At 35.2% G+C, this 24,281-nt stretch overlaps 1 protein-coding gene across 6 annotated transcripts in view; it reads right to left on the bottom strand.

Moving 5' to 3' along the window:
- Window positions 1–24,281, bottom strand: part of LOC6046341 (FERM domain-containing protein 8) — a 169,259-nt gene that overhangs the window by 68,360 nt on the left and 76,618 nt on the right. The window contains exon 1 of one of the 6 annotated variants that reach the window (XM_038250964.1): window positions 16,371–16,650. The exons of the other annotated variants lie outside the window; for them this stretch is intronic. Within the exon in view, the coding sequence (XP_038106892.1) occupies window positions 16,371–16,644 (274 nt within the window). The 5' untranslated portion in view covers window positions 16,645–16,650. Of the gene's footprint in view, window positions 1–16,370; window positions 16,651–24,281 lie in introns of those variants that run through there. 6 annotated transcript variants of the gene reach the window in all.

Below are 24,281 nucleotides of genomic sequence, written 5' to 3'. Positions count from 1 at the left end.
CCCGCGGCAAGGTCAATTCAAACCCAAACAATAAGTTTCAAGCTGTCATCGGAAAGAAATGTCAGTGCACAAGGGCGCCTCTAGTGGCGAATCCGAAAAGTAATGATCATGCTTTACAAATTTTAAATAAAACCGTTACACTTTTGGGACAAGTTGGGATCCCGACTTTCATGTCTGTTTGTCTGTGGTTATTCTTCCATAACAAAAAATGTTATTCCAAAGTTGTTTTGGCTTTCAATCAATATCAGACCAATAACTAATTTTGTTATGATAACATAAACTGTTATTAAACTCTTATGCAACAATGGATTTTGCAAGAATATTCCATAACATTTTCTGTTATTTTAACAGTTTTTGTTATTGAAATGGCATGAATGTTGTTATTACCGTCTGCCCGGGCTGTCCATACAAAAATGATTTATGAAAAATCAAAAATCTGTTTATTAAAGGATTTTTTTGATCAATTTGGTGTTTTCGGCAGTCTTCAATGTAGTCCTTATCCATACCTACGACATGGATAAGGACTACACTGAAATAAAAAAGATAAACGGTAAAAATAGGGAGTTCTAATAGTAGTTTATGCAACAAGTTGCAAAAAGAGGATTTTTTCAACACGAGTCGTACATTTATCCAACGAGGTTCACCGAGTTGGATAAATACGAAGAGTGCTGAAAAAATCAACTTGTTGCATAAACTACTATTAGAACTCCCTATTTTTTACCGTTTATCTTTTTTATTTCAGTGTAGTCCTTATCCATGTCGTAGGTATGGATAAGGACTATATTGAAGACTGCCGAAAACACCAAATTGATCAAAAAAATCCTTTAATAAACAGATTTTGATTTTTCATAAATAATTTTTGAATGGACAGCTGCCATATTTGTATGGAAAATTATATGGTAACTTTTCAGCATTTATTTTGAAAAGTGTTGCTATTCGATTCTGTTATTTTTGGTACAGAAAAGTAGGCTATTTCGTCGTTCAAGAATGACAGGAAAAGTAAATAGTTTCACGACGGAATTGCAAAAATTCACTTTTTGTCACTAAAACTTGATCTGCAAATAAAAACACTTATTTTTGTATATGTTTTAGAGAAAATCACAATGCCACCTTTAAAGGAATTTGCAGATTGTGTAAAAAATCGTCAATCGAATTATGAATTTATGAATCAATAACGACGACTTTAGTCCCTGATCACGAATCTGAGGTCCGTTTTTTGATATCTCGTGACGGAGGGGCAGTACGACCCCTTTCATTTTTGAACATGCGAAAAAAGAGGTGTTTTTCAAACATTTGCAGCCTGAAACGGTGATGAGATAGAAATTTGGTACCAAAGGGACTTTTATGTAAAATTAGACGCCCGATTTGATGGCGAAGAATTCCGAAAAAACGTATTTTTCATAAAAAAAAAACACACTAAAAAAGTTATAAAATTTTCCCATTTCCCGTTACTCGACTGTAAAATTTTTGGAACATGTCATTTAATGGGAAATTTAATGTACTTTTCGAATCTACATTGATCCAGAAGGGTCATTTTTTCATTTAGAGCAAAATTTTTCATTTTGAAATTTCTTTTTTAAACTTTGCAGGTTTATTTTTTAGAGTGTAATAATGTTATACAAAGTTATAAAGCAGACAATTAAAATAATTTTGATGTATGGATTTGCTTATAAACATCACGAGTTATCGCGATTTTACGAAAAAAAAGTTAGAAAAAACACGAAATTTTAAAATGAAAATGTTTGTTCTGTATGAAAAATGGACCCTTCTGGGTCAATTTAGATTCAAAAAGTACAATAAATTTCCCATAAAATGACATGTTGCAAAAAAATTACAGTCAAGTAACGGAAAATGGGAGAATTTTCAAAACTTTTTTAGTGCTTTTTTCAACATTTTGTTTTTTTAAACCGCTTAAACTTCACAAGAATTGGACTTAAGACAATGGTCAATATCGAGACTTTTATATAAAATTGTCTAAATAAATGCATTCGGTTTTTGAAAAAATGATGATAAAGAACACTTTTCAAAAAAACAGTTTCAGTAAGCGATTTATGTATTTTTTAGGAAAGTTGCTTTATCTTGCATGTTTCGTGAGTTACATCTTAGGCAATTTTAACAGAAAAATTTGAACTAGAAAAAATCGTGGGCAATAATATAATATCAATAATATAATAATATAATAAATAATATCACCTTAAAATTTCACTTTTTAACTTATTAATTAAAAAATCTCATAGAAGTAGTGTGTTTTTTTCTAATTGTTTTCGGAATGCTTGTCTAATTTCGTTCAATTTTGTCTTTGACCACTTTTTGATACGATGCTACGGCTTCAAAATACAGCAATATTTTAAATACGAAATACAAAAATATTTAAAACACTTACGCCCTTCTCAAATGTCACTCTCGAGTGAAAATGACTCCATATACACAAAAATGGCTTATATAAGCGTAGGATAACTTGTCTACAAAGTTTCATTTAAATCAGAGAGGGTCTAGAAAAAAGTAACTAAACAATTCCTGTTTTGGGCTGAAATTTCTCTCCGAATACAATTTTTCAAAACTAACAACATGGGCACTAATTTAAAAAAAAAAAACTGCGGCTATAACTTGAAAACGGTGCACTTTATCCAAATTAAAAAAAAACTTTATGATTGCAAATTCAATTTTACATCAAAAAATAAAGTTAAAAAAATATTGAAACCAATATTTTGATTTTTTGAAAATATCAGTATTGATTCAAATATTCATAACTCGGTCAAAGATTTTTTACCCATTCTGCAAATTTCTGAAAAGTTGGCATTTGGTGTCCCCTAAAACAGATCAAAAAATAAAAAGAAAAACAGTGATTTTGTTTTTTTGTAGGGGAAATTCTCGTATGTTTGGCAGGTTAAACACTCGCTCCTAACTCCATCCAATTTGCTGATTTTCACTATTTAAACAACTAATTTTGCGCAACTGTTGATAGAAACTTGCTTGCTCACTTCTTAATGAGCTATTTATCACTCGATTTCAGTTGAAAACGCTTTCAATTAGCTTTAATTGAATGTCAAAATGCTGACCTGCCAACATTAGTGGCACGCTGTATGTGTATGTAAATCATTATCATTTCAGTGTGTTCCTTTTCCTTACCTACAACTTTGCAAAAGACACCAAATCGATCAAAAAACTCCTTTAAAAGATACAGATTTTTGAATGTTCATGTTTCATTTTTGTATGGACAGCTGCCAAATTTGTATGGAATATTATATGAACAAACTAATGATGCAAAATGCCTTTTTTGGGAATACCGCAGGCACCATAACAGTTTCAGCCGGATTAAAAGATAGGGTAGAGGACCCAGAAATCGCCCACTTTATAGTGGCAATCTAGGAAATTTGATGAAAATTTGATGACAATTTATGGTTTTTGGTTCTATTTGTTGTAGAACGTTGATAAACTATTTGATTTTAAGTTTCCACAAGGTTTTTATCCTTAACGTGTGCATTTTTTATAAAATTTTGCGTTTTAATAAAGTGCTCTGAAGAGCCTATTTTCGCCCCCCTAAATCCAATTTTCGCCCACCCTTGGAACCAGTTTTCGCCCACGACAAAAATCAAGAAATCAAATGGAATTATGACTCAAAGCTAAGCAAATATGGTCTCCTATTGATACACAACATGTTCCCGAATCTAAATTCCATTGATGTGCACATATTTTGTCGTACATATTATAAATTGAGGTTCAAAAAATCCTAGGAGTTTTTTTTCAGATATCAAGCTATGGGCACACAGTTACAATTAGCTCCATGTTGTTGTTGATTTTGTTAGGGGAGCTTTAACCCTATGGGTCATTTGCTCCCGAATTGACTTAATATAAAACATCAAATACCTTTTAATAAAAATATTAAAGCACATGTGTAACTACTTCTCCATCCTCTGCTTAATTTGTACTCCTATGTACCAGTAAACTTTTACAACATTTGAACCAAAACCCCTTAGGGACCATCCATAAACCACGTGGACACTTTAGGGGGTATGGCGATTGTCCACGCTCCATACAAAAAGATTTTTTTGTATGGACAATTGTCCACGAAGGGGGGGGGGAGGGTACGAGATTCCCAAATAAGTGTCCACGTGGTTTATGGATGGTCCCTTATGAATGAAAGTAATTAAAATGATTATTTAACATTTAAAAATAATCTAGAATGTTCCAAATATATTTTCAAGCTCATTTCGCTGCGATTAGATTCGTTTTTATGGTAAACGAAAACTGGTTCTAGATAAAATTTGAAAACACAATAATAGATTTCGCCTTGGGCGAAAATTGGATCTCATGTTTTTTCATGACCCCAGAAATCGCCCACTTTATTTTATTGAAATAACCTTTGGAAAACGTTTAAAACAGGTAAATCACTAGATTTTCATGAAATTCAGACATAAAGTGAACTAATGAATTATTCATTTACATTATTTTCGGACAAAATGAGTTGTTTTCCCTCATTAACATTATTACCCGCTGTAGTCTAAATTGACAAAAATATGGCGGCTGCAGTAAGGCTTTTTTTGAAAAGCTTATAAAAACTTAATAAACAATAGAAATTCATTAGAAAAGTTTAAATTAGTACTAGAAATGAATGAATATGTAAACCTGCATAAATAATTCAACCAAAAAACGGTATGAGTTTGCTAAATACAGATTAAATCCAGTAGGTGGGCGAAAACTGGAGCAGAGCGAAAACTGGGTCCTCTACCCTACAAAAATTTAAAAAAGATCGATATCGTAGAGAGTTGCTCAGTTGCAACAACAGTTAAAATTATCAAGATTTTTTTTGTCGATTAACCCTGTACTGTACCTGTACCCAAACCCTTTTTTGATTTTTTCATTTTTCCCGTGTTCGGAGGACATTTTGAGCAACTTTTGTTTTACGAAAAACTAGACTGCGTTTGTTTTAAGCTTTTCTTATTTCATTTTTAGTATTTTAATTTCCATGTACACTCAAACCCCGATGGTTTGACACCAACTGTTGTCAAACGAACGGGGTCACGTTTTAGTTTGACACCCCTTTTACACGGAGTTCACACACACTACTAAACGTTTGTTATGATAGTGTGCGTGAGCGCCGTGTAAAAAGTGACAGTTCGTCACTTTTTAGTTTGACTTTGACCAACCAACGGGGTACACACTAAAAAAGTGTTAAACGAAAAAGTGACCAACCACCGGGGGTTGAGTGTATTATTTGGCCTGTTCTACCACTTAATATAATTACATTTTGCCTTTCTAATTTTTTCACTTTTTCAATTTTTGCTTGTATTTCACATGTTTTGCTACAAAATGGCACCATTAACATTTAAATTTAAAAAAAATGCGAGGAGGCATAGTCTGGGACACTAAAAAAAATACTGCATTCTTCTTTTTACTTAAAATAAAATAAAATGTTAATTATAAAAGCAGCCAAAGTTGACTCCTAATAAAATAACATTTAAAAAAAATATTGGCAAAGTCACATAAAACAAGTAAAACTTCCAACCCATAAATTTTCTAAAATTTTAAGAGTTCTTCTTTCCAATGCTTTTTAAGATCAAAAATTGGTTGAAAATGGATTTTTGGCGATTATCACAGTTAAAAGCTGCATAAGAGTTTTAGTAAGTCGCTCAGCTTAAAATCCTCAATCAATGTTCATTTTGCAAAACCCAAAACAGCTTCCCAGCCCAATTTGTTCGCCAAAACTGCCCAGACCTGCTCACAGTACTTTTTCATCCCAGAATTCCCCTCCGCGCACAGGATGATTCAGAGCTGTCAACCTCGGTTTGCATCGTTTTTGTTGTTGTTGTTCTCACTTAGGAGAGCAGGAAAAGCTCCGAAACTTTTCAACCACCGACGCGGGATGACGGGGGCGTCCACGTGGCAGCGCACAGGAAATTAAAAAGGATCGCTCCAAATCGAGTTTTCATCATCATCCGCGTTTTTTTTTCTATTTCAACAAAAATAGCACGAAAACAGCACCACTGACAGTTGGTTGGTTGTGGCGTTAGTTGATGGGATTTTTGTCACTTGGGTGAACCCTGCTAGCAGCGTGACGTTTGGAAAGGGCGCATTGGAGCTTTGCACTGGCTTTGGTTTAGGTGTGACGATGTGAGACACTTTGAAATATATATCATTATTTTTTCAGGAGATATGTAGAGTGTGAAACAGTAACCAGGAAACGTTTTATTTTAGGAAAAAAAAGAATAGATCATTGAGTTTCAGACTGATTGCCATAGAAACGAAACAAGCGTGAGCAGTGATAAACTGATGAATAATAAATTTATGGAGCGGAAGAACATCGCGCTAAACGAACGCCAGCTTGCAGCGGTTGCAGAAGTTGAGCTGTCAGACATAGTTTAACGATTTAAAAATATTAAAAGTATCTATTTGAAATTTTTGTGTTAGGCGTTGTCCAAACGATTTAAAAATATTAAAAGTATCTATTTGAAATTTTTGTGTTAGGCGTTGTCCAAACTTTGTTCAGAAATAATTTGGACACATATTAAAGAATAAATTTAACATGTCATTTTGCGAGCTAAATTTTTAACTTCATGTTTATTGTTTTCAAAATCACCTTTTATTTGTTATTTTGCCTTCAAGATTTCAGTTATGTTTTTGAAAACGGATTTTGACATTCCAATATCAAAATCATATTAAGATTAATCAATTCGTCGCCGTCGTGCTAACTTGTCGTACGTGCATTTTGGACCAAATTGAGTTAAGAACGCCATTTTGTGCAGCTCACATTGCCTCACCTTTCGACCTTCACAGATCCCCAAAATTCGATTTCAATCCAGAGATATTCAACGAAATCCGAAATTTGCCACTCTTCATATGAAAAGCTTAAATATTATTGTGCTATCTTGACACACCCTGAAAATTTTTGTAAGTGTGGCAACTGGCCAAAGGGATTTCAGGTCAGAACGCGTTTGACACACGTGCATGCCCGACTACCGTAAAATTTTGTAATAATTACTCGGGACTTCAGCAACCAAATTCAACCAAACTTCGGGACAGTGCTCAGAATGGTCAACCGAACAAAACTTGTCTATTGTTGTTTACGTTGCGTGCTCTAATTTTTGTCTATTTAAAGTCAGACATTAAAACGCATTTTTCTCGGAACGTCAAAAAGCGACGTCCTAAGAATATGGTGTCTGTGGGATATTTTTGGGATATTTTTTCATATCCCATGAAGATTTAAGTTCCGAGAATAAGTAAGAATTTGATAGCCATTGCGCCTTCCACAGCTAAAAAAAACTGTAACTATTTTTTCAATACTAGCTCAAGGGCTCAAAGTGAGCTCAATTTTGTAAATTGCGAAATACTACAGAATAACTCTTCAATTTCACATTTGAGCAATTCTCTGAGATTTCGGTCATTCGATTTTTTTTGTATTTTTTAATCCGGCTGAAACTTTTTTGGTGCCTTCGGTATGCCCAAAGAAGCCATTTTGCATCATTGGTTTGTCCATATAATTTTCCATACAAATTTGGCAGCTGTCCATACAAAAATGATATGTAAAAATTTAAAAATCTGTATCTTTTGAAGGAATTTTTTGATCGATTTGGTGTCTTCGACAAAGTTGTAGGTATTGCAGCGACCTCAAATTTAAATCATTAAATTTGTCCATTTTTCGAACCTCACCACAGTTCTGACCATGCGCGCTTACGCAAGCATAAATAATTTTACCCGTCGACTCGCGTTGCGCGACAAATAATTAAGCTTATGTACAGGTGTGGATCATGAGTCATCCTCACCTGAAAAGCCCTTTATTAATTTTCGCCAATTATTAGGCAATCACAAAAATGGTTAAGCTTTCAATTATGAATGTGCGATGTTATTCCATAGGGAAATTGAAGGTGTGGCTTAACCAAATTCATTGGCATGTTTGTTCAATGGAGAATTCGACCTTCTCATTATTGACTTACATTTTTGAGAATATTTGAGGAACATTATTTTGATATTCCAATAACATAATTTAAAGTTTCACGACAATGGTTCGAACCCATGACTTCCGATTTTGAGGTGTACTCACTACACCATACGGAAAGTCATGAAGAATTGCAGAGGTCTGCACAATTTAATTCATGAGGTTCATCGATGCTTCTCATCGGAACGGACAACTTTTAGTAGAACAAAATTTAGTAGAGTTTTCGGGGACTGACTATAAAAACCCCAAAATTCTTGAGGCAGGCAGTTAGTTCCAGAATTAGTTCCAGTCAGTTCCAGCCAGCTCAACTCCAGTCCAGTGATCGTGCGCGTAAAAGTTGAGAGTGTTACCGCAAAAATGTAATCTTCAAAAAGTGTAATATACAAATAAGTGAAGTTAACTGATCTGTTTTGACTCTACAAGTAAATATCACAAAAATCCTGAAAGCCTAAACCGCTCGGGCCGTTCAGTATGGATATGGACTACACTAAAAAAAATGATACACGGTAAAAAAATTGTGATTTTTAATTTAACATTTTGTCACTAAAACTTGATTTGCAAAAAAACACTATTTTTAATTTTTTTTTATTTTTTTATATGTTTTAGAGGACATAAAATGCCAACTTTTCAGAAATTTCCAGAATGGGCAAAAAATCTTTGACCGAGTTATGATTTTTTGAATCAATACAGATTTTTAAAAAAAAAATCGAAATATCGGTCGCAAAAATTTTTCAACTTCATTTTTCGATGTAAAATTGAATTTGCAATCAAAAAGTACTTTAGTGAATTTTTGATAAAGTGCACCGTTTTCAAGTAATAGCCATTTTTAGGTAACTTTTTTGAAAAAAGTCGCAGTTTTTCATTTTTTAAAAATAGTGCCCATGGAAAACAGGAAAATTGGTGTTTTCTAAGTCTCACCCAAACAACCCACAATTTTCTAATGTCGACATCTCAGCAACTATAGGTCCGATTTACAATGTCAAAATATGAAGCATTCGTGAAATTTTCCGAACTTTTCGAAAAAAGTATTTTCAAAAATTTAAAATCAAGACTAACATTTCAAACGGGCCAAACATTCAATATTACGCCCATTAGAAATGTTAGTCTTGGTTTAAAAATTTAAAAAAATGTTTTCGAAAAAATCGAAAAATTTCACAATTGTTTCATATATTATCATTTAAAATCGGACCATTACTTGCTGAGATATCGACATTAGAAAATTGTGGGTTGTTTGGGTGAGACTTGGAAAACATCAATTTTCCTGTTTTTTTTTTTTTAACTTTTGCATGGCAATAGGGTATATGACCCTATTTTGGACCTAGTACCTATTTTGGACCTATTTTTATTAATCGAGGTAGTTCAGGCTTTTAAAGTACGAATTCTCTGAATCCAACCAACAGAAAGTGTAGGCAGGATCGTTTTGTATCTTACCTCTTCCAAAAATGTTAACATTTTTGATTATTTCCGCTTTTTCAGCCACTTTTTCCAACGCCATTCGAACTTCCTTTCATTTTCCTAGCACATCGATTAGGTCCAAAAATTCCGGCCTCGTTGCTTATCAGATTTGGCTCGCGACACCTTGGTGATTTTTTCTGTTTTGCACTGACACCACGCAATTTCGTCCGGTTTCCGAGCAATGTAACTGTTGTTTATTTAATTCTTTCTTGTTTTCCGTCACTAAACCATTGAAATAACTATTCTATTATCGAGAAAAACTCATTTCAAAATATTTTTTCAAATCAGCCGCGTTGGACCAGTTTTTGGAGCTACTTTGCCGTCGGTTCAAGGCTATCACCAACACATGCATAACAAGGTATTGCCAGTTTTGTTTATCAATTTATTTCGATATTTCATTGAAATTGATTTAAAAATTTTTAATCTAATATTTTGAATTGAATTTCTTTACTGTAATTATTTGAATGAAATCTAAGCTTCAAAAAGTAAATAATTAACAGAAACAATGAAAATATGTTTTTTAAACGATAAAAATGCAAATTGATGCTAGAAATTTAGATGATTGTTAGGACCGATTGCAAAGTATCCCAAAATTTAAACTGATGTTGATTTCTTTTAGTATTAACGTCATTATCACCAATTAAGCCGCATATATTTTTAATTTTTGCTTCAAAAAATGCAAACTGGCTACCCTGTTGGAATTGAAGGGGAAACGATTGAAAAACCTAAAGGGTCTAGTTCATTAAATCGTCAGCTGTCACCGTGACAGGAGCTGTCAACATCGCTTACGAGTGGTTTTTGAAAAAGTCGTATGAATTAAATTTAAAAAAATCTTGAGTTAGTTTTAAAAAGATCCTAAGTGCTAGTTATTAACAAATAAATTTCTCGATTAGTTCTCGATCAATTTACGAATTATAAATAAAAAATGCTTTGAATTATCATCTGCATGTCTTTTAAATGCCCTTTACTGGAAAACAAACAAAATTTGGTTTGGTTCAGAAAAAAAATCAAATATGTGTCGGAGATCGTGATGGCTTTTAAGAGGTATTGCAAACTAATCAGAGAAATATACATATGGAAAATATATGTTTTGTAAGTTTTATCTGATTTTTGCATATTTATCTATATATAATTTTTAAAAATACAGGTATAATGATTTTTTCACAATTGGCAGCGTTGGTTTATAATAAATTACACTTTTAAATTTTATCGTGTCAATCATGTTAGAAACACAATTAAACCAGCTAGAAAAATAAAAATCTTCGAAAAAAATAAGCATAAGAGGTTAATGCGATGTCAACATTATGAATTTTATGATTTGAGACATATAGTCGGGGTGACTTTGATAGGTTTGATATTTTTCCGCAAAATGAAGAGTAAAAATTGAATGCGTACGGAATGGTATGGAATCATACTGACCGGGGTAGAGAAGTGCTCAAAGTACCTCATGAAGAACTTTTCATGAAATTTTGAAAAGTTTAAAAAGTAGTAGAAAATGTTGATAAATAGCATTATTTTCTTCTCAACGTGTCATGATTTTTTCAATGAACATGATTTTGAATCGTAAAACGGAATGCATTTTCGGATTCTTCGGACAATCTTCTACTAGGAAAAGATAAAATAAGTATTATAAATATTATTAAATATTATTTGTTTTTGAAACATAATTTTAAAAAATCTCATAATTTAAAGGCATTCCCAGTAAAACAAATTTCATATAAAATGTGAAAACTTTTGATGCATTCTTTAAATTCAGTTATACATGTAATATAAATCCATAATTTAATAAACAAAACTAGTTTCAACGAATTTCAGGCAAAGTTCTGAATTTTTAACAATATTACCTAAAATTTATATGTATTATATTAAAAAGCTTATAAACATAGTTCACTAAGTATTGACATAAATGATTTTCTTAAAAATTATATCAGCAACCTAAGTGATGGTAAGTTCGAAGTAAAAATAATGTTTGAAAACCTCAAATCTGCTTTTAAAAAGACAAACTATGACTATCAAAGGCACCCTGGTATTCAACCAAAGATTTTTTTCAAATATTACATTGTTTTTAAAGTGCAACATGTAGTTAAACTTTTTGTCAAGCAACTGTAAAGTTTAACATGACAGATGAGAAAGTTTCACACCAAGTTACAAGCTATAATCTCCCTTTAAAATTTCTTGATTGTTTAATAATATTTGAACATAAGCTCTGCGTAAAATTTAGAACCGTTTTTCATTGCAACTTGTTATGTATCTGTGTCATTCATTTAATTTTAAGATAAGGTGTTTTTATTGCGAGTAATAACGGGTTGTTTTTTATGTTCTAATGCTTGAACAATTAGGTCGTAAGAATATGCAAATTGTAAATAGGACAGAGACCTGCTAAAGATGCGTGAGTTTCCATTCAATATGATTAAAACACGTTTTCAAATTCAAATCCATTGTTTCATCATAATTGTTTGATTTCTGAAATAAATATTTTCCAAATTATAATCGTGGATAGGCCCTTTGGTTTATCAAACCGAGTTTTTGTAAGTGTGCGTGTTGCCGCCGCACGCCGCAATTCGAGTTGTCCAAATTTCAACCAATCAGAGTGTGGGTCCAAAATAGGTTCAGCGATGTCTCCAAAATACATTCAATAAGTCCAAAAAGCATCCAAAAAATGTTTTACTTGAAATGCTTATTACAATGGAATGGTTAAATTATTTAAAATTTTCAATAGTACACTTTGTTAAGCATAAATTAAGGCACAAAACAATCCTGAAACGAACCAAATTAGTTAGACCGTTCCTGAGAACTATGCGAAATATGTTGACGCTTTGCATAGTAGGTCCAAAATAGGGCCATATACCCTATCTCAGCAACTAAGGGTCGTATCAACAAAGTCCGAAAAAGCAAAATATAGAGAATTTTCTCAGCTTTTCAAAAATATTTTTTTTCAAAAGTGGGCAAACATGGGCACTGTTTTTAAAAAATGAAAAACTGCGACTTTTTTCAAAAAAGTTACCTAAAAATGGCTATAACTTGAAAACGGTGCACTTTATCAAAAATTCACTAGTGTACGTTTTGATTGCAAATTCAATTTTACATCGAAAAATGAAGTTGAAAAATTTTTGCGACCGATATTTCGATTTTTTAAAAAAATCTGTATTGATTCAAAAAATCATAACTCGGTCAAAGATTTTTTGCCCATTCTGAAAATTTCTGAAAAGATGGCATTTTATGTCCTCTAAAACATATAAAAAAAATAAAAATAGTGTTTTTTTTTTTGCAAATCAAGTTTTAGTGACAAAAAGTTAAATTAAAAATCACCTAATTTTTTTTACCGTGTGTCATTTTTTTCCAGTGTAGTCAGTATCCGTACCTACAACTTTGTCGAAGACACCAAATCGATCAAAAAATTCCTTCAAAAGATACAGATTTTTGAATTTTTACATATCATTTTTGTATGGACAGCTGCCAAATTTGTATGGAAAATTATATGGACAAACCAATGATGCAAAATGGCTTCTTTGGGCATACCGAAAGCACCAAAAAAGTTTCAGCCGGATTAAAAATTACAAAAATTAAAATTAAAGAAAAAAGACCGATTCCGTAGAGAACTGCTCATTTGACTAAAGACTCCAAATCGGGCAAAAAATCAATAATTGAAAATACCGATGATATTCTAAGATCAGAACATGGATAATGCTTGACTACCAGTATTCTAAAATGCCTAGCCCAATTTTGGATTTTTTTTTTTTTTTTTTTTTTGAGAAAAATTGCCCCATCAAAATCAAATTTACAGAGCTTAGCTCAGTTCAAAACTTCAATGTTATTCATAACATGTTGATTATGATTTGCTCGAACCCATGACAGCTAATTTGACTGCAGCAGTTAACGTTTAAATCTCAATTGCTTATTTACTTCTGGCAACTTTCTGGCTGGTAATTACAAAAACTTTGCGCCACTTTCCAGCCCCAGAAATCCTCTCAGCAAAACCCATCATCCCACCCAGCATCACTCAACAACTTCCTGCATTGCAGTTGGTGGCATCACTTTCGACAACAACAACAACAACAACCATTCCACGGAATGCCCTGCTTGATTTGTTTCTAATGGTGTTTTTCCGTTCAGTTTTCCCGGGGTGTCGTTTTAAGCTGCCTGTCTGTCTGGCTGGCAGTGTTTGTGATGGCACTTTCCCACACCCACACTCCCACGCAGCACCAAAGTGCTCGTAAAACGATTACAAACTTTGCCAATATGATGGGGCACACTTTCACGACACACACTACGATGACGAAGGGATACCCGAAAGCCATACCAATAATGTTAATTACATGAAATGGCACTTTGGTGAGGGCTGGAAACTAGATTCCTTGATAACGGGACGTGTTCCCTTAACAATGCTCTCCCCCTATATCTATCTCGTTCTTACACTCACGTGTCACACGTGAGCCCCGACAGTTTGCTTTGGTCCAGATTGGTCTCGGTGAGTTGGGGATTAGGGATTCTGAGTAGGGTCTTTGGTACCACCACCACCACCTTCACTATCACATCATCATCTTGCTGCTCATCCTTGGGACAACAATACGAGGCTTCGCAGCAAGGACGATTTATGTTGGTACGCACGCCGGCAGAACTGTGGCTTAGGGTGCTTTCAGAGTGGACGCTACTAGCGACGCGACGCGACTTTGACAGGCGAAGCGACTACGCGCGACCATGCGCGACTCATTTGCTGCCAGCAGAAGTCGCGCGCGTATTCAGAGTGGAAGCGACGCGATGCTATGCTACAAGCGATGAGTAAGCGACTGTCAAAATCGTCGCGCGACCAACCTTTGCTTACCGAGGTTCGTCGCCTGTCATTCGCGCGATCTGATCCGGAAGATTTGTTTATTTAGTTTTTTTTTAAGTTTCAAACTCAAGTAAAATGTCCCAGTCCCAGGAAATCGAATCGGAAGACTTGATTTCTGGAGTATTTGAGAGACCCGCCTTGTGGGACCAGGCTTCAAAGTCATACCGTAACCGAGTGGCCATAGATAAGGCGTGGTCAAGTTTGGCCGCCAAACTGCAACTTCCTGACGGCAAAGGTGAGTATCAAAAGAAGGTACTATGTTTTCAAACTTTTGAATGCTTTTAAATGCTTCAGTTGTAATATAATTTGCAAATCAAATTACGATTCCAAAGGAGGGTGGTCGGGGTTAGGCTGGGCCAAAGTGTTAATGTATGGTTCATTACCAAATAAAATTACAACAACAATGGTTTAAGTAAGATTTTTAAAGATCTTCTATGGCAGGGCTGCCCATCCTTTTGGCCCTGTGGGCCAGATCAATTTTTTCTGAAATAGTGGCAGAAGTAATTTTTGATAAAAGATTAAAAACAAATTATGTGTTATTTTCAAAATGTCCTATAAGCTACAGGGTTTCCTATGTTAATAGGACCTTCACAAATAAAAATCCAGAAATAAAACTTATTGATTATCGAGTGTTGCAAACTAGATTAATATTTGTATATAGAATTATAGAAAGAGAGAGGCAAAAAAAAATGTTTGTTCGATTTATTTCAAACGCACTCCTTTTTCTTCCTGTTTTTTAAGGGATTTTCAAATCTTTTATTTGCAACAATCTTTATTTTCAATTCTCATGCTAACCTTGCTTACTCATTCCAAAAAAATCATGTTCCTGCAAACAGATAAACTTCAAAGGAAGTGCAGTAAAAACCATGAAAAAACAAAAATAAATGATTTTTATCTAATGTTTGTTTTAAAATAAGAAAATTTGATATTCAATTAATTTTTTAATTCAAACACTCAACTTAGTCAACTAATTTATTCAATATTTCATGTACGGAAAAAAGGGCCAGTCATTGAAAATTTTTCAAGATCCGTCGCGGGTCCGATGAGATGGCTTAACGGGCCGGATCCAGCCCGCGGGCCGTGGATTGGGCAGACCTGTTCGATGGGATTATTTGTTAAATTTTTCAGTAGATAAAAGGTATGCCGGGACCAACATTTTTCCCATCAGACGGAAGGCGTGATCAGACAAGTCTCGTCTCACTGGGGCCAACTAGGGTGAGATGAAACCACGATTATCACTCATCGCCGGATCGGGTAAAACTTGTTGAACGTGTACTTAAGTTTTGTTTCTAAAAATCATTAAAAAATATATTGTACAACAGCGATGTACCAATTTCATTTCTCTGTGTCTGTTCTGATCTGACAACCCTAACTAAAGGTTGTGGACTTGAACTAATAGAACATTGAATAGCTGGATGTCGTTTTCGGATTACATTTTTAAAGAAAATATTTTAACTGAGATAACTTTTATTGTATCGTTATTAGAGTGCTATAATCAATTCCATCTGAATAAATCGCGAATTCAGTTTGATACACCTTCAAATTTTATTGTTCCACACAAAATCCGAGAACTTCTCTCGGACGACTCGTCCACTGCTTACATTCACGGGATTAGATCGTCTGGCACGGGTTGGCCTAATATGCTGTTGAAAATATTCGACTTCTCTCAACAATTCAGCTGTACCTTCACGGTCGATAATAGTGTTATGTAGCACGCATATGGCTTTCGTTATCAGTTCAGCAGTTGTTACATCGGTTTCGATGGGCTTCCACAAAATACGCCATTTTGCATTAATACCACCGAACGCGCATTCAATGCACTTACGAGCTTTGGACAATCTTTCGTTAAAGTATTCGCCCTTTTCGTCACAATTTCTTCGGGAAAAAGGCCTCAGCAAGTTTGGCAAGAGGGGTACGCCTCATCCCCGACGAGAACGAATGGGGCAGTAATGTTGGATCCGGGTAGTGGAGCATCTGGGGGATCCTGAGCTGTCCGGTTCTCATCAGATCATGTAAAGTAGATGCCCTGAATGTTCCTCCGTCGCTCTGTTTCCCAAAAGCTCCAACCTCAATTGTAACAAACTTGTAGTTCGCATCAGCTACGGCTTGTAGGACCACCGAAAAAACTTTTATAGTTAAAGTACATCGAACCTGATTGGGGAGGGCACTGGATCCGGATGTGCTTGCCATCGATACTGCCGAGACAATTGGGAAAGTCCCACAACTGCCAATAGCCTCGTGCGACCATCAAAAATGATTGTTCCGTTGGTTGAGGCATGTGCAAAGGCTGAAGGTGGTTCCATATCGCACGGCATGTTTCCTTAACAATCTCTGCGGCTGTAGATACTCCGATGCGGTATGAAAAATGTATTGCGTTGTAAGAAATTCCAGTGGCCAGAAACCTATGAATTAAACAAAACAGCATAGATTGTTTTTTTAATAAGATTTATTCTAGTGAAAAATTCGGTTGCATTAATTTTAAAAGTTATGTTATTTTAAGTCTTTCCTTTTCGATTACCATAATCGATCATCTTAATGATGAAGGCTATAAAATTACTCGAAAAATGAATTTCTTAACTTGACGATTCTGACTTAAGGACGGAAGATTGTAATAAGGGTGGGTTTTTTTTTATACATTTTTAGAAAGGTATTTAAAAGAGCCCAAAAGTTTAAAGATCTAACAACCCTATCAAGAGTTATAAGCACTTAAGTGTTATTCATACACTTTTTTAGGCCAGATCTCAGATATTTTGATGAAAACGATGTTCGGGTCATTATTCGACCCATTGTTGAATGGGTTATCAAAACACTTTTCCAACCAGCCTAAAAGTTTGAAAATTTGACAACCCTATCAAAATTTATGATTGCTTATGTTAATTATACCCTTTTTTGAAGCCGGATCTCACACATGAAAATGATGATAAAAAAATCTATACAAGTCTCCATACAATTTCGGGGCTGGTGATACAAAATGAGTACGTAAATGTATGAAGTTCTGGATCTTGAGAAGGTATTTTTGATCGATTTGGTGTCTACGGTAAAGTTGTAGGTTATGATTAGGACTTCCCGGAAAAATATGGACACGAAAACAAACGGATTTTTTAATAAACTTTTTAAACAATAAGTGAAATTTCCAAAATCAAAATTTGAAAAAGAAGAAAAGCTGAGATATTTTCTCTCAGGAATTTAGAAAATCAATTTCTCAGCTTTTCAGAAATATTTTTTCAGGGGTGCATTTTCTTAAAAGAAGAATTCGATATTTTTCAAAAACTCATATCTTCTAAACCAGATTTTTCACCATCACGCGCTATGGCTCAAAAGATGGTGTTTTAGTTCCCTAAAACACATCGAATTTTTTCAAAAGTTAAAAATACAAATTTGCGGAATTTACATACTTTACATAATTTACATGCCCATACTGTATAACCAACCTTCAAAATGGTATGGAGACTTGTATGGAAAAACTGATGATGCAAAATTCCTACTTTGGAAATAGACAATGTATGGACAAAGTTTCATCCAAATCAAAAAAGTAATAACAAATCCCAATTTGCGAAATCTTAGAGAACCACTCAAATGCTTAAATGAGCAATTCTCTACGAAATCGACCATTTTTTTTTTATTTGCCTCAAACTTTGCGGGGGCCATTTTGTGTCATTGGTTCACCCATATAAATCTCCATACAATTTTGGCAGCTGTTCATACAAAAATGGTACTTCAATATTCGAAAATCTGTTACTTCTCAAGGATTTTTTTTGATTGACCGAAGACCTCAAAAGTTTTAGTTATTGATGAGGACTATTCAGAAAAAATAGGTACATGGAAAAAAATGGTGTTTTTTTTTATTACCTTAAAGTACGGTAATAAAAAAAAACAATCTTTTACTTAAAATTTATTGACCTAATTTTTTTAATGTTAAATCGAATTGGTAATTGAAAAGTGCATTACAATTTTTTGATTAAGTGCACCGTTTTCAAAATATATCCATCAAAAGTTAAATTTTGTCCGAAAAATTCAGGTTTTTATATTTTTTAAAATAGTGTCCATGATTGTCCATTCTTGAAATATTCCTGAATCAACACTAAAATTTCAAAAGGGCCGGCCAAAATTAAACTTTTAATGGCTTTGTGTTGCAAATGGCACACTTATTAAAAAAAACGTAAAATTCTTTTCGATTGCAAATTCTATTTTATATAAAAGAAATGACGTCAAAAAACATATTGTATGAAATTTATTTTTTTACAAAAACTGCAAAAAAATACTAAACTCGTCGGCAAAAATTTGGTTCATTCTTCTGATTGGCTTAAAAGATGCGGGGTTTGTCCCTAAAACATATATATAATTTCAAATATTAAAAAAAACACGGATTTTGGGAAATTGATTTTTTGTGAAAAAAGGTTAGTTAAAAAATCACCAAAAATTTTACCGTGTACCTATTTTTTCTGAATAGTCCTCATCAATACCTACAACTTTGCCCAAGAAACCAAATCAATCAAAAAAAATATTTTAAAAGTAACAGATTTTCGAATATTGAAGTACCATTTTTTTATGAACAGCAGCCAAAATTGTAAGGAGATTTGTATGGGTAAACCAATGACACAAAATGGCTTTTTTTGTGATAGGGAAGGCCCCCACCAGGTTTGAGCCAAACCAAAAAATATTAGTAAAATCCATTTCCGGGTTTGCTTGAGAATTGCTCAAATGTGTTTAAGTTTTTTGCCTTCCTCACTGAGGTAAGGCTATAATCCTGCTCTAAAAACAACTTTTTAATAAAAGCTCGAAGACCCACCTTCATGTATACATATCGACTCAGAATTGAAAACTGAACAAATGTCTGTGTGTGTGTATGTGTGTGTGTATGTGTGTATGTATGTATGTGACCAAAATTCTCACTGAGTTTTCTCAGCACTGGCTGAACCGATTTTGATCAAACCAGTTGCATTCGACTTGGTTTAGGGTCCCATACATCGCTATTGAATTGTTTGAAGTTTTGATAAGTAGTTCAAAAGTTATGTATAAAAATGTGTTTTCACATATATCCGGATCTCACTTTTATGCATGTAAACGATGTCTTGATCCATCATCCAACACATCGTTGATTAGGTAATCGAAAGACCTTTCCAACGAGTCCAAAACATTGAAGATCTGGCAACCCTGCCTCGAGTTATGACCACTTAAGTACTTTTTATGTACTTTTTTGAAGCTGGATCTCGCTTAAATGTATGTAAACGATGTCCGGATCCATCATCCAACCCATAGTTGGTTAGGTTATTGAACAACCTTTCCAACGAGTCCAAAACATTGAAGATCTAGCAACCCTGTCTCGAGACATTTCCACTTAAGTGCTATTTATGCACTTTTTTCAAGCCAGATCTCACCTAAATGTTTGTAAACGATGTCCGGATCCATCATTCGACCCATCGTTGGTTAGGTAATCGAGAAACCTTTTCGACGAGTCCACAACACTTAAGATCTGGCAACCCTGTCTCGAGTTATGACCACTTAAGTGATATTTATGTACTTTTTTGAAGCCGGATCTCACTTAAATGTATGTAAACAATGTCCGGATCTATCATCTGATCCATCATTGGTTAGGTAATCGAGAGACCTTTCCAACGAGCTCACAACATTGAAGATCTGGCAACCCTGTCTCGAGTTATGACCACTAAAATGATATTGATGTTCTTTTTGGAAGCCGGATCTCACTTATGTGTATGAAAACATTGTCCAGATCAACAATCCGACATATCATTGGATAGCTATTCAAAATACCTTCCAAACGAGTCCAAAATATTAATTGTCTGGCAACCCTGTATCAAGTTTTGACGACTTAAGTCAGTATTTTGGTTTATTGGTAATTGTTTCCTTACCAATAACCAAGTTTGATAATAAATATCAATCATTTCCTGATCTTTTGCGTAACGAGATCTTCTGGTAACGAGTGAGGAAGGCACCAACCACATAGGTGGATTAAGTTAGTTTTTTAATTGTTTCTGTCCGAATTGTCGACTTATAAAATGTTAAAAATGAAAAGAATGTATGCAGATTTTTAAACAAAGATGGCGTAAAGAATGGTGCACGCCCGAAATGTCAAAATCACGCAATGGGACCAACATTACAAAAAAAGTGTGCCATGGCATGACAACCACACTTTTTTGGTACCACTGAGCGATTTTGACATTCCGGGCGTGCACCATTCGTTACGCCATCTTCGCTTAAAATCTGGATACTATTAATGATCAATTCTACACTAACATTTCATATAGCGCTACGTCTCAGACAAAAGCTATGTACATGGTGCTTTTTGAAACGTTATCGGAGTATTGTCATTCTTTAATATTTTTTTTTATTCTTCAAACAATCCTCTCTTATAGGTTCTGTTGACATTCTCAGGAAGAAGTGGAAGGCTTTGCGCGATATTTACCGACGTGAATTGCAGAAAATCCCAGAAGCACGGTCTGGAGACGCCGCGGACGGAGACCAAAATTATTCGACCTGGGCCCACTTTAAAAGCATGGCATTCGTGCGTGACCAAATGCGGCCAAGGAAAATGAGTGGCAATCTACAATCGGGAAATTCGGTGAACCAACAAGAGCCTGAGGAAAACGAAGAAAATGAGTGCGCGTACGAAGAGGAGCACCTTGACGAAAGTGCGGAAGATACGTTCGAGGTTCCAAATCCGCCTCCTGCCGAATCAGGCAGTCCAGTTGGGCCAAGCCCCCCCCCAAAGAAAAAGAGAATGTCCAAAGACAACAATGTGGCACGGCTGATTGACATCGAAACCAAAAAGCTACAACTGCTGGAAAGAAAGGTGGCTTCAAAAGAGCGAGATGAAGACGAAGCTTTTCTTGAAAGCCTTCTGCCGCATCTCCGAAAGCTGGATCCCGAGCAAAACTGCTTTGCAGAATGAAAATGCAGAGTGTTGTTCTGGAGCATGTGTATTCCCACGGAAACAGTATTGACGGAAACAACAATGTTTAACTGAATCAATATTCAAAGAAAGAGGTTGTTTGAAATGTAACCTATTGAATTGCAATAAAATTGAATTGAATTACAATTGAAAGAAAAGTCAATACATAATTTCTCTGAAAAATATCCTTAACCGAAAAAATGGCAAAAAACATTTCCAACCATTCCAAAACATTAAAGATCCCTATCAAAAGTTATGAGCATTTAAGTTTTAATTAAACAATTTTTAGAGTTCGACACTTGGATGAAAGTGATGTCCAATTCACCATTTTAATTTTTGTTTTGGTAAGAGGATGACAATAAAAAAAATCTACATCAGGGATACCCATATTGCGCGCGTTCTCGGTTAATTGGGTGAATCCCAAACCTTTTTTCCGAGTTGAGAATAACGTATTTCACCGCTTCAGAGGCACAAAATCGTCGTCAGAATCTGAATCCATTTTTTGACACAACTTGAACTAGTTTTGTATATATTTGAATGTTTGTTTTTCCCCCAGTCGCGTCGCTTTAAGTCGCGTCCACTCTGGGGCGGAAATCGAGTCGCGCGTTGTCTCTCGCAGTCGCTTCACCTGTCAAAGTCGCGTCGCGTCGCTAGTAGCGCCCACTCTGAATGCACCCTTAGTCACAAGTCACAAGCTGACAGGATAGAGTGGGCGCTGAACTCTAGGAAATAAGTAAGACCAAGCAAGTCTGTCACATTTGGGATTGGTGGGAAATTAATGAGGTTGGTTCGGAGCTTAGGCTTTGGTTAAGTTCGGTGAGGTTCTTTGCTTAAAGATTTATTGGGAATGATTAAGAAAATCGACCATTTGGACGGCTTGATTATAATTTGTTAGGTGCACTCACTTGCACTGAATATTTGTAAATTTTCAGATAATTTTCTAGGACCAAAACCAACTCGTCAACATCGTCCGCCACCGTATCCAAAACAAAGATTTGAGGTTGTCGGGTATTTACTAGGTGGGTCTCGTGGCGCAGGGGTAGCGGCTTCGGCTGCCGATCCCGATGATGCTATGAGACTCGGGTTCGATTCCCGCCTTATCCACTGAGCTTCTATCGGATGGTGAAGTAAAACGTCGGTACCGGTTTCTCCTGTCTCGTCAGAGGCGCTGGAGCAGAAATCCCACGTTAGAGGGGAAGGCCATGCCCCGGGGGGCGTAGTGCCAATAGTTTCGTTTCGTTTCGGGTATTTACTAGGGACCTACATAGGGAAATGAAATGTTCTGGAAGAAATTTCAAACACCCAAAGTCATTCAAATTTAAGGTTGAAAAACTTGTAGTTTTTCTTGTTTGTTTGTTTGTTTTTTTATTTGGAGGTGGGGAAAAGCCCCTATGAGTTGTGTCAGAGGACACTCTCTCAGAGAGGCACAAAACCACCTCGTCTTAACGCATCAACAAGTTTACAAACTCCAATGATACAAGACGAGCATACTTAAATCTAACAAATTATTACAATTAACGATTAACATTTATGTCACTTTCCTTAAAAATAATATCACAGATCTTCGCTACAAATTCCTAAGATGATTGAGGACTCGATTTTTGATATTGTTGCGAGGGAGAGAGAAATCAAAAAAACCAGAACAGGAATTGAAAATACGACACATGCTCGATAGTGGCTCATGATGTCCGTAATTCGTAAGTGCTCGGGGAACCCTCAGAAAGTAGTGGGTGCGGAGAGTGCGCCGGCGTATGTTGAAGTCGATGAGTTCCAAAACTGATGGGCAATCGATTGAGGACTGGAGAAGGTCGGTAACGAATGTTACTTTAGCCACATCACGTCGAGTAGAGAGAAGGTCAAGTTGTAACATTTTGCAGCGCTCGACGTAACATGGAGGATTCAACGGGTAGTTTTTCTTTGGTGCTGGCACTTTTCTTGCACCGAACAAGCACAAACATTACAAAAACTACCAGATTATTATCAACAACAGTTTTACAATACTTGTGATTGTAATAAGTCTCGTTTTTTGCCAAAATTCTTTTAAATTGATTCCAACCTTGTTCTTGCATGATCTTGTTGCTCGATTGGAACTCCGATTTGACAGTTCGATTGGAACCCTGAGAGTGACATTTCGCCTCTCCATATAGGCTCTCTAGTATTTACGCTTTTTTCGGAAATTTAAGGAGGCATTAGACTGCTGAGCTCTACGAAATCAGCCGATTTCAACAATTTTTGCCTTTCTTACTAAAGAAAGGTATAGGTTTTACTTTAAGGCTGGACTTCATTTCCAGCTTCGTAAATATGTCAATTCAGCATGAATTTTAATCCGAAAAATTGCCAAAAAATCACACTGCATCAATTTTCGACGCTCTATCGATTCACCTTGACAGAACTCGTCTATCTCGAACCCTCGAATTTTGAGAAAATAAATTCCGTGGAGGTCGCGTGATGTTCGTATGTGGTAAAATTTTGCAAAATTTTGTGTCACGCCGTTCTCAGCTCCCATATATCCGATTTCGATTCTTCTAAATGCAGATGAAAGCTAGTGTGCTGAACCTGGGCAAGTTGCCGCGCAAATTTCGAATTATCCATCTGTTTTCGGATGCGGCCAGACTTTTCAACAAAATACACAGTTTTCAAATGAAAAAATGGTCCATTTTTTTCATTTTCATATCTTTTATTTATCTCAAAAATTGCATTTTTCGAGCTCTACAACCTCCCAAATTTTCATCCAGGTTCTGGAGTTAGAGCCGTTTGATTAACCTACCATAAGAAAAAAAATCCCTAAAAAAGGTAAAAGCCCACCTGGTGACATTCGCCAACATTTTTCATTTCTGATTTTATCCAAAATTTCTTCCTACATTCATAGTACAGACCATGAGTGAGCATCTGAAACAAATTTGACATCGATCGGCAATTCCGATCAATTTTTAAAACGATTTACTTTTTGCCTTTCTTACTAAAGAAAGGTATAGGTTTTACTTTAAGGCTGGACGTCATTTCCAGCTTCGTAAATATGTCGATTCAGCATGAATTTTAATCCGAAAAATTGCCAAAAAATCACACTGCATCAATTTTCGACGCTTCGTCGACAAGTCAAGTTGAGCTTCGAATACTGGCGCGAGAATGCTGGCGCATATGTTTCGGCTCGA

The sequence above is a fragment of the Culex quinquefasciatus genome, chromosome 1 (genome assembly GCF_015732765.1).
Source record: "Culex quinquefasciatus strain JHB chromosome 1, VPISU_Cqui_1.0_pri_paternal, whole genome shotgun sequence".
Classification (NCBI taxonomy): domain Eukaryota; kingdom Metazoa; phylum Arthropoda; class Insecta; order Diptera; family Culicidae; genus Culex; species Culex quinquefasciatus.
The sequence above is the reverse complement of the archived record's forward strand: the minus strand, read 5'-3'. Positions and strand labels throughout refer to the sequence as shown.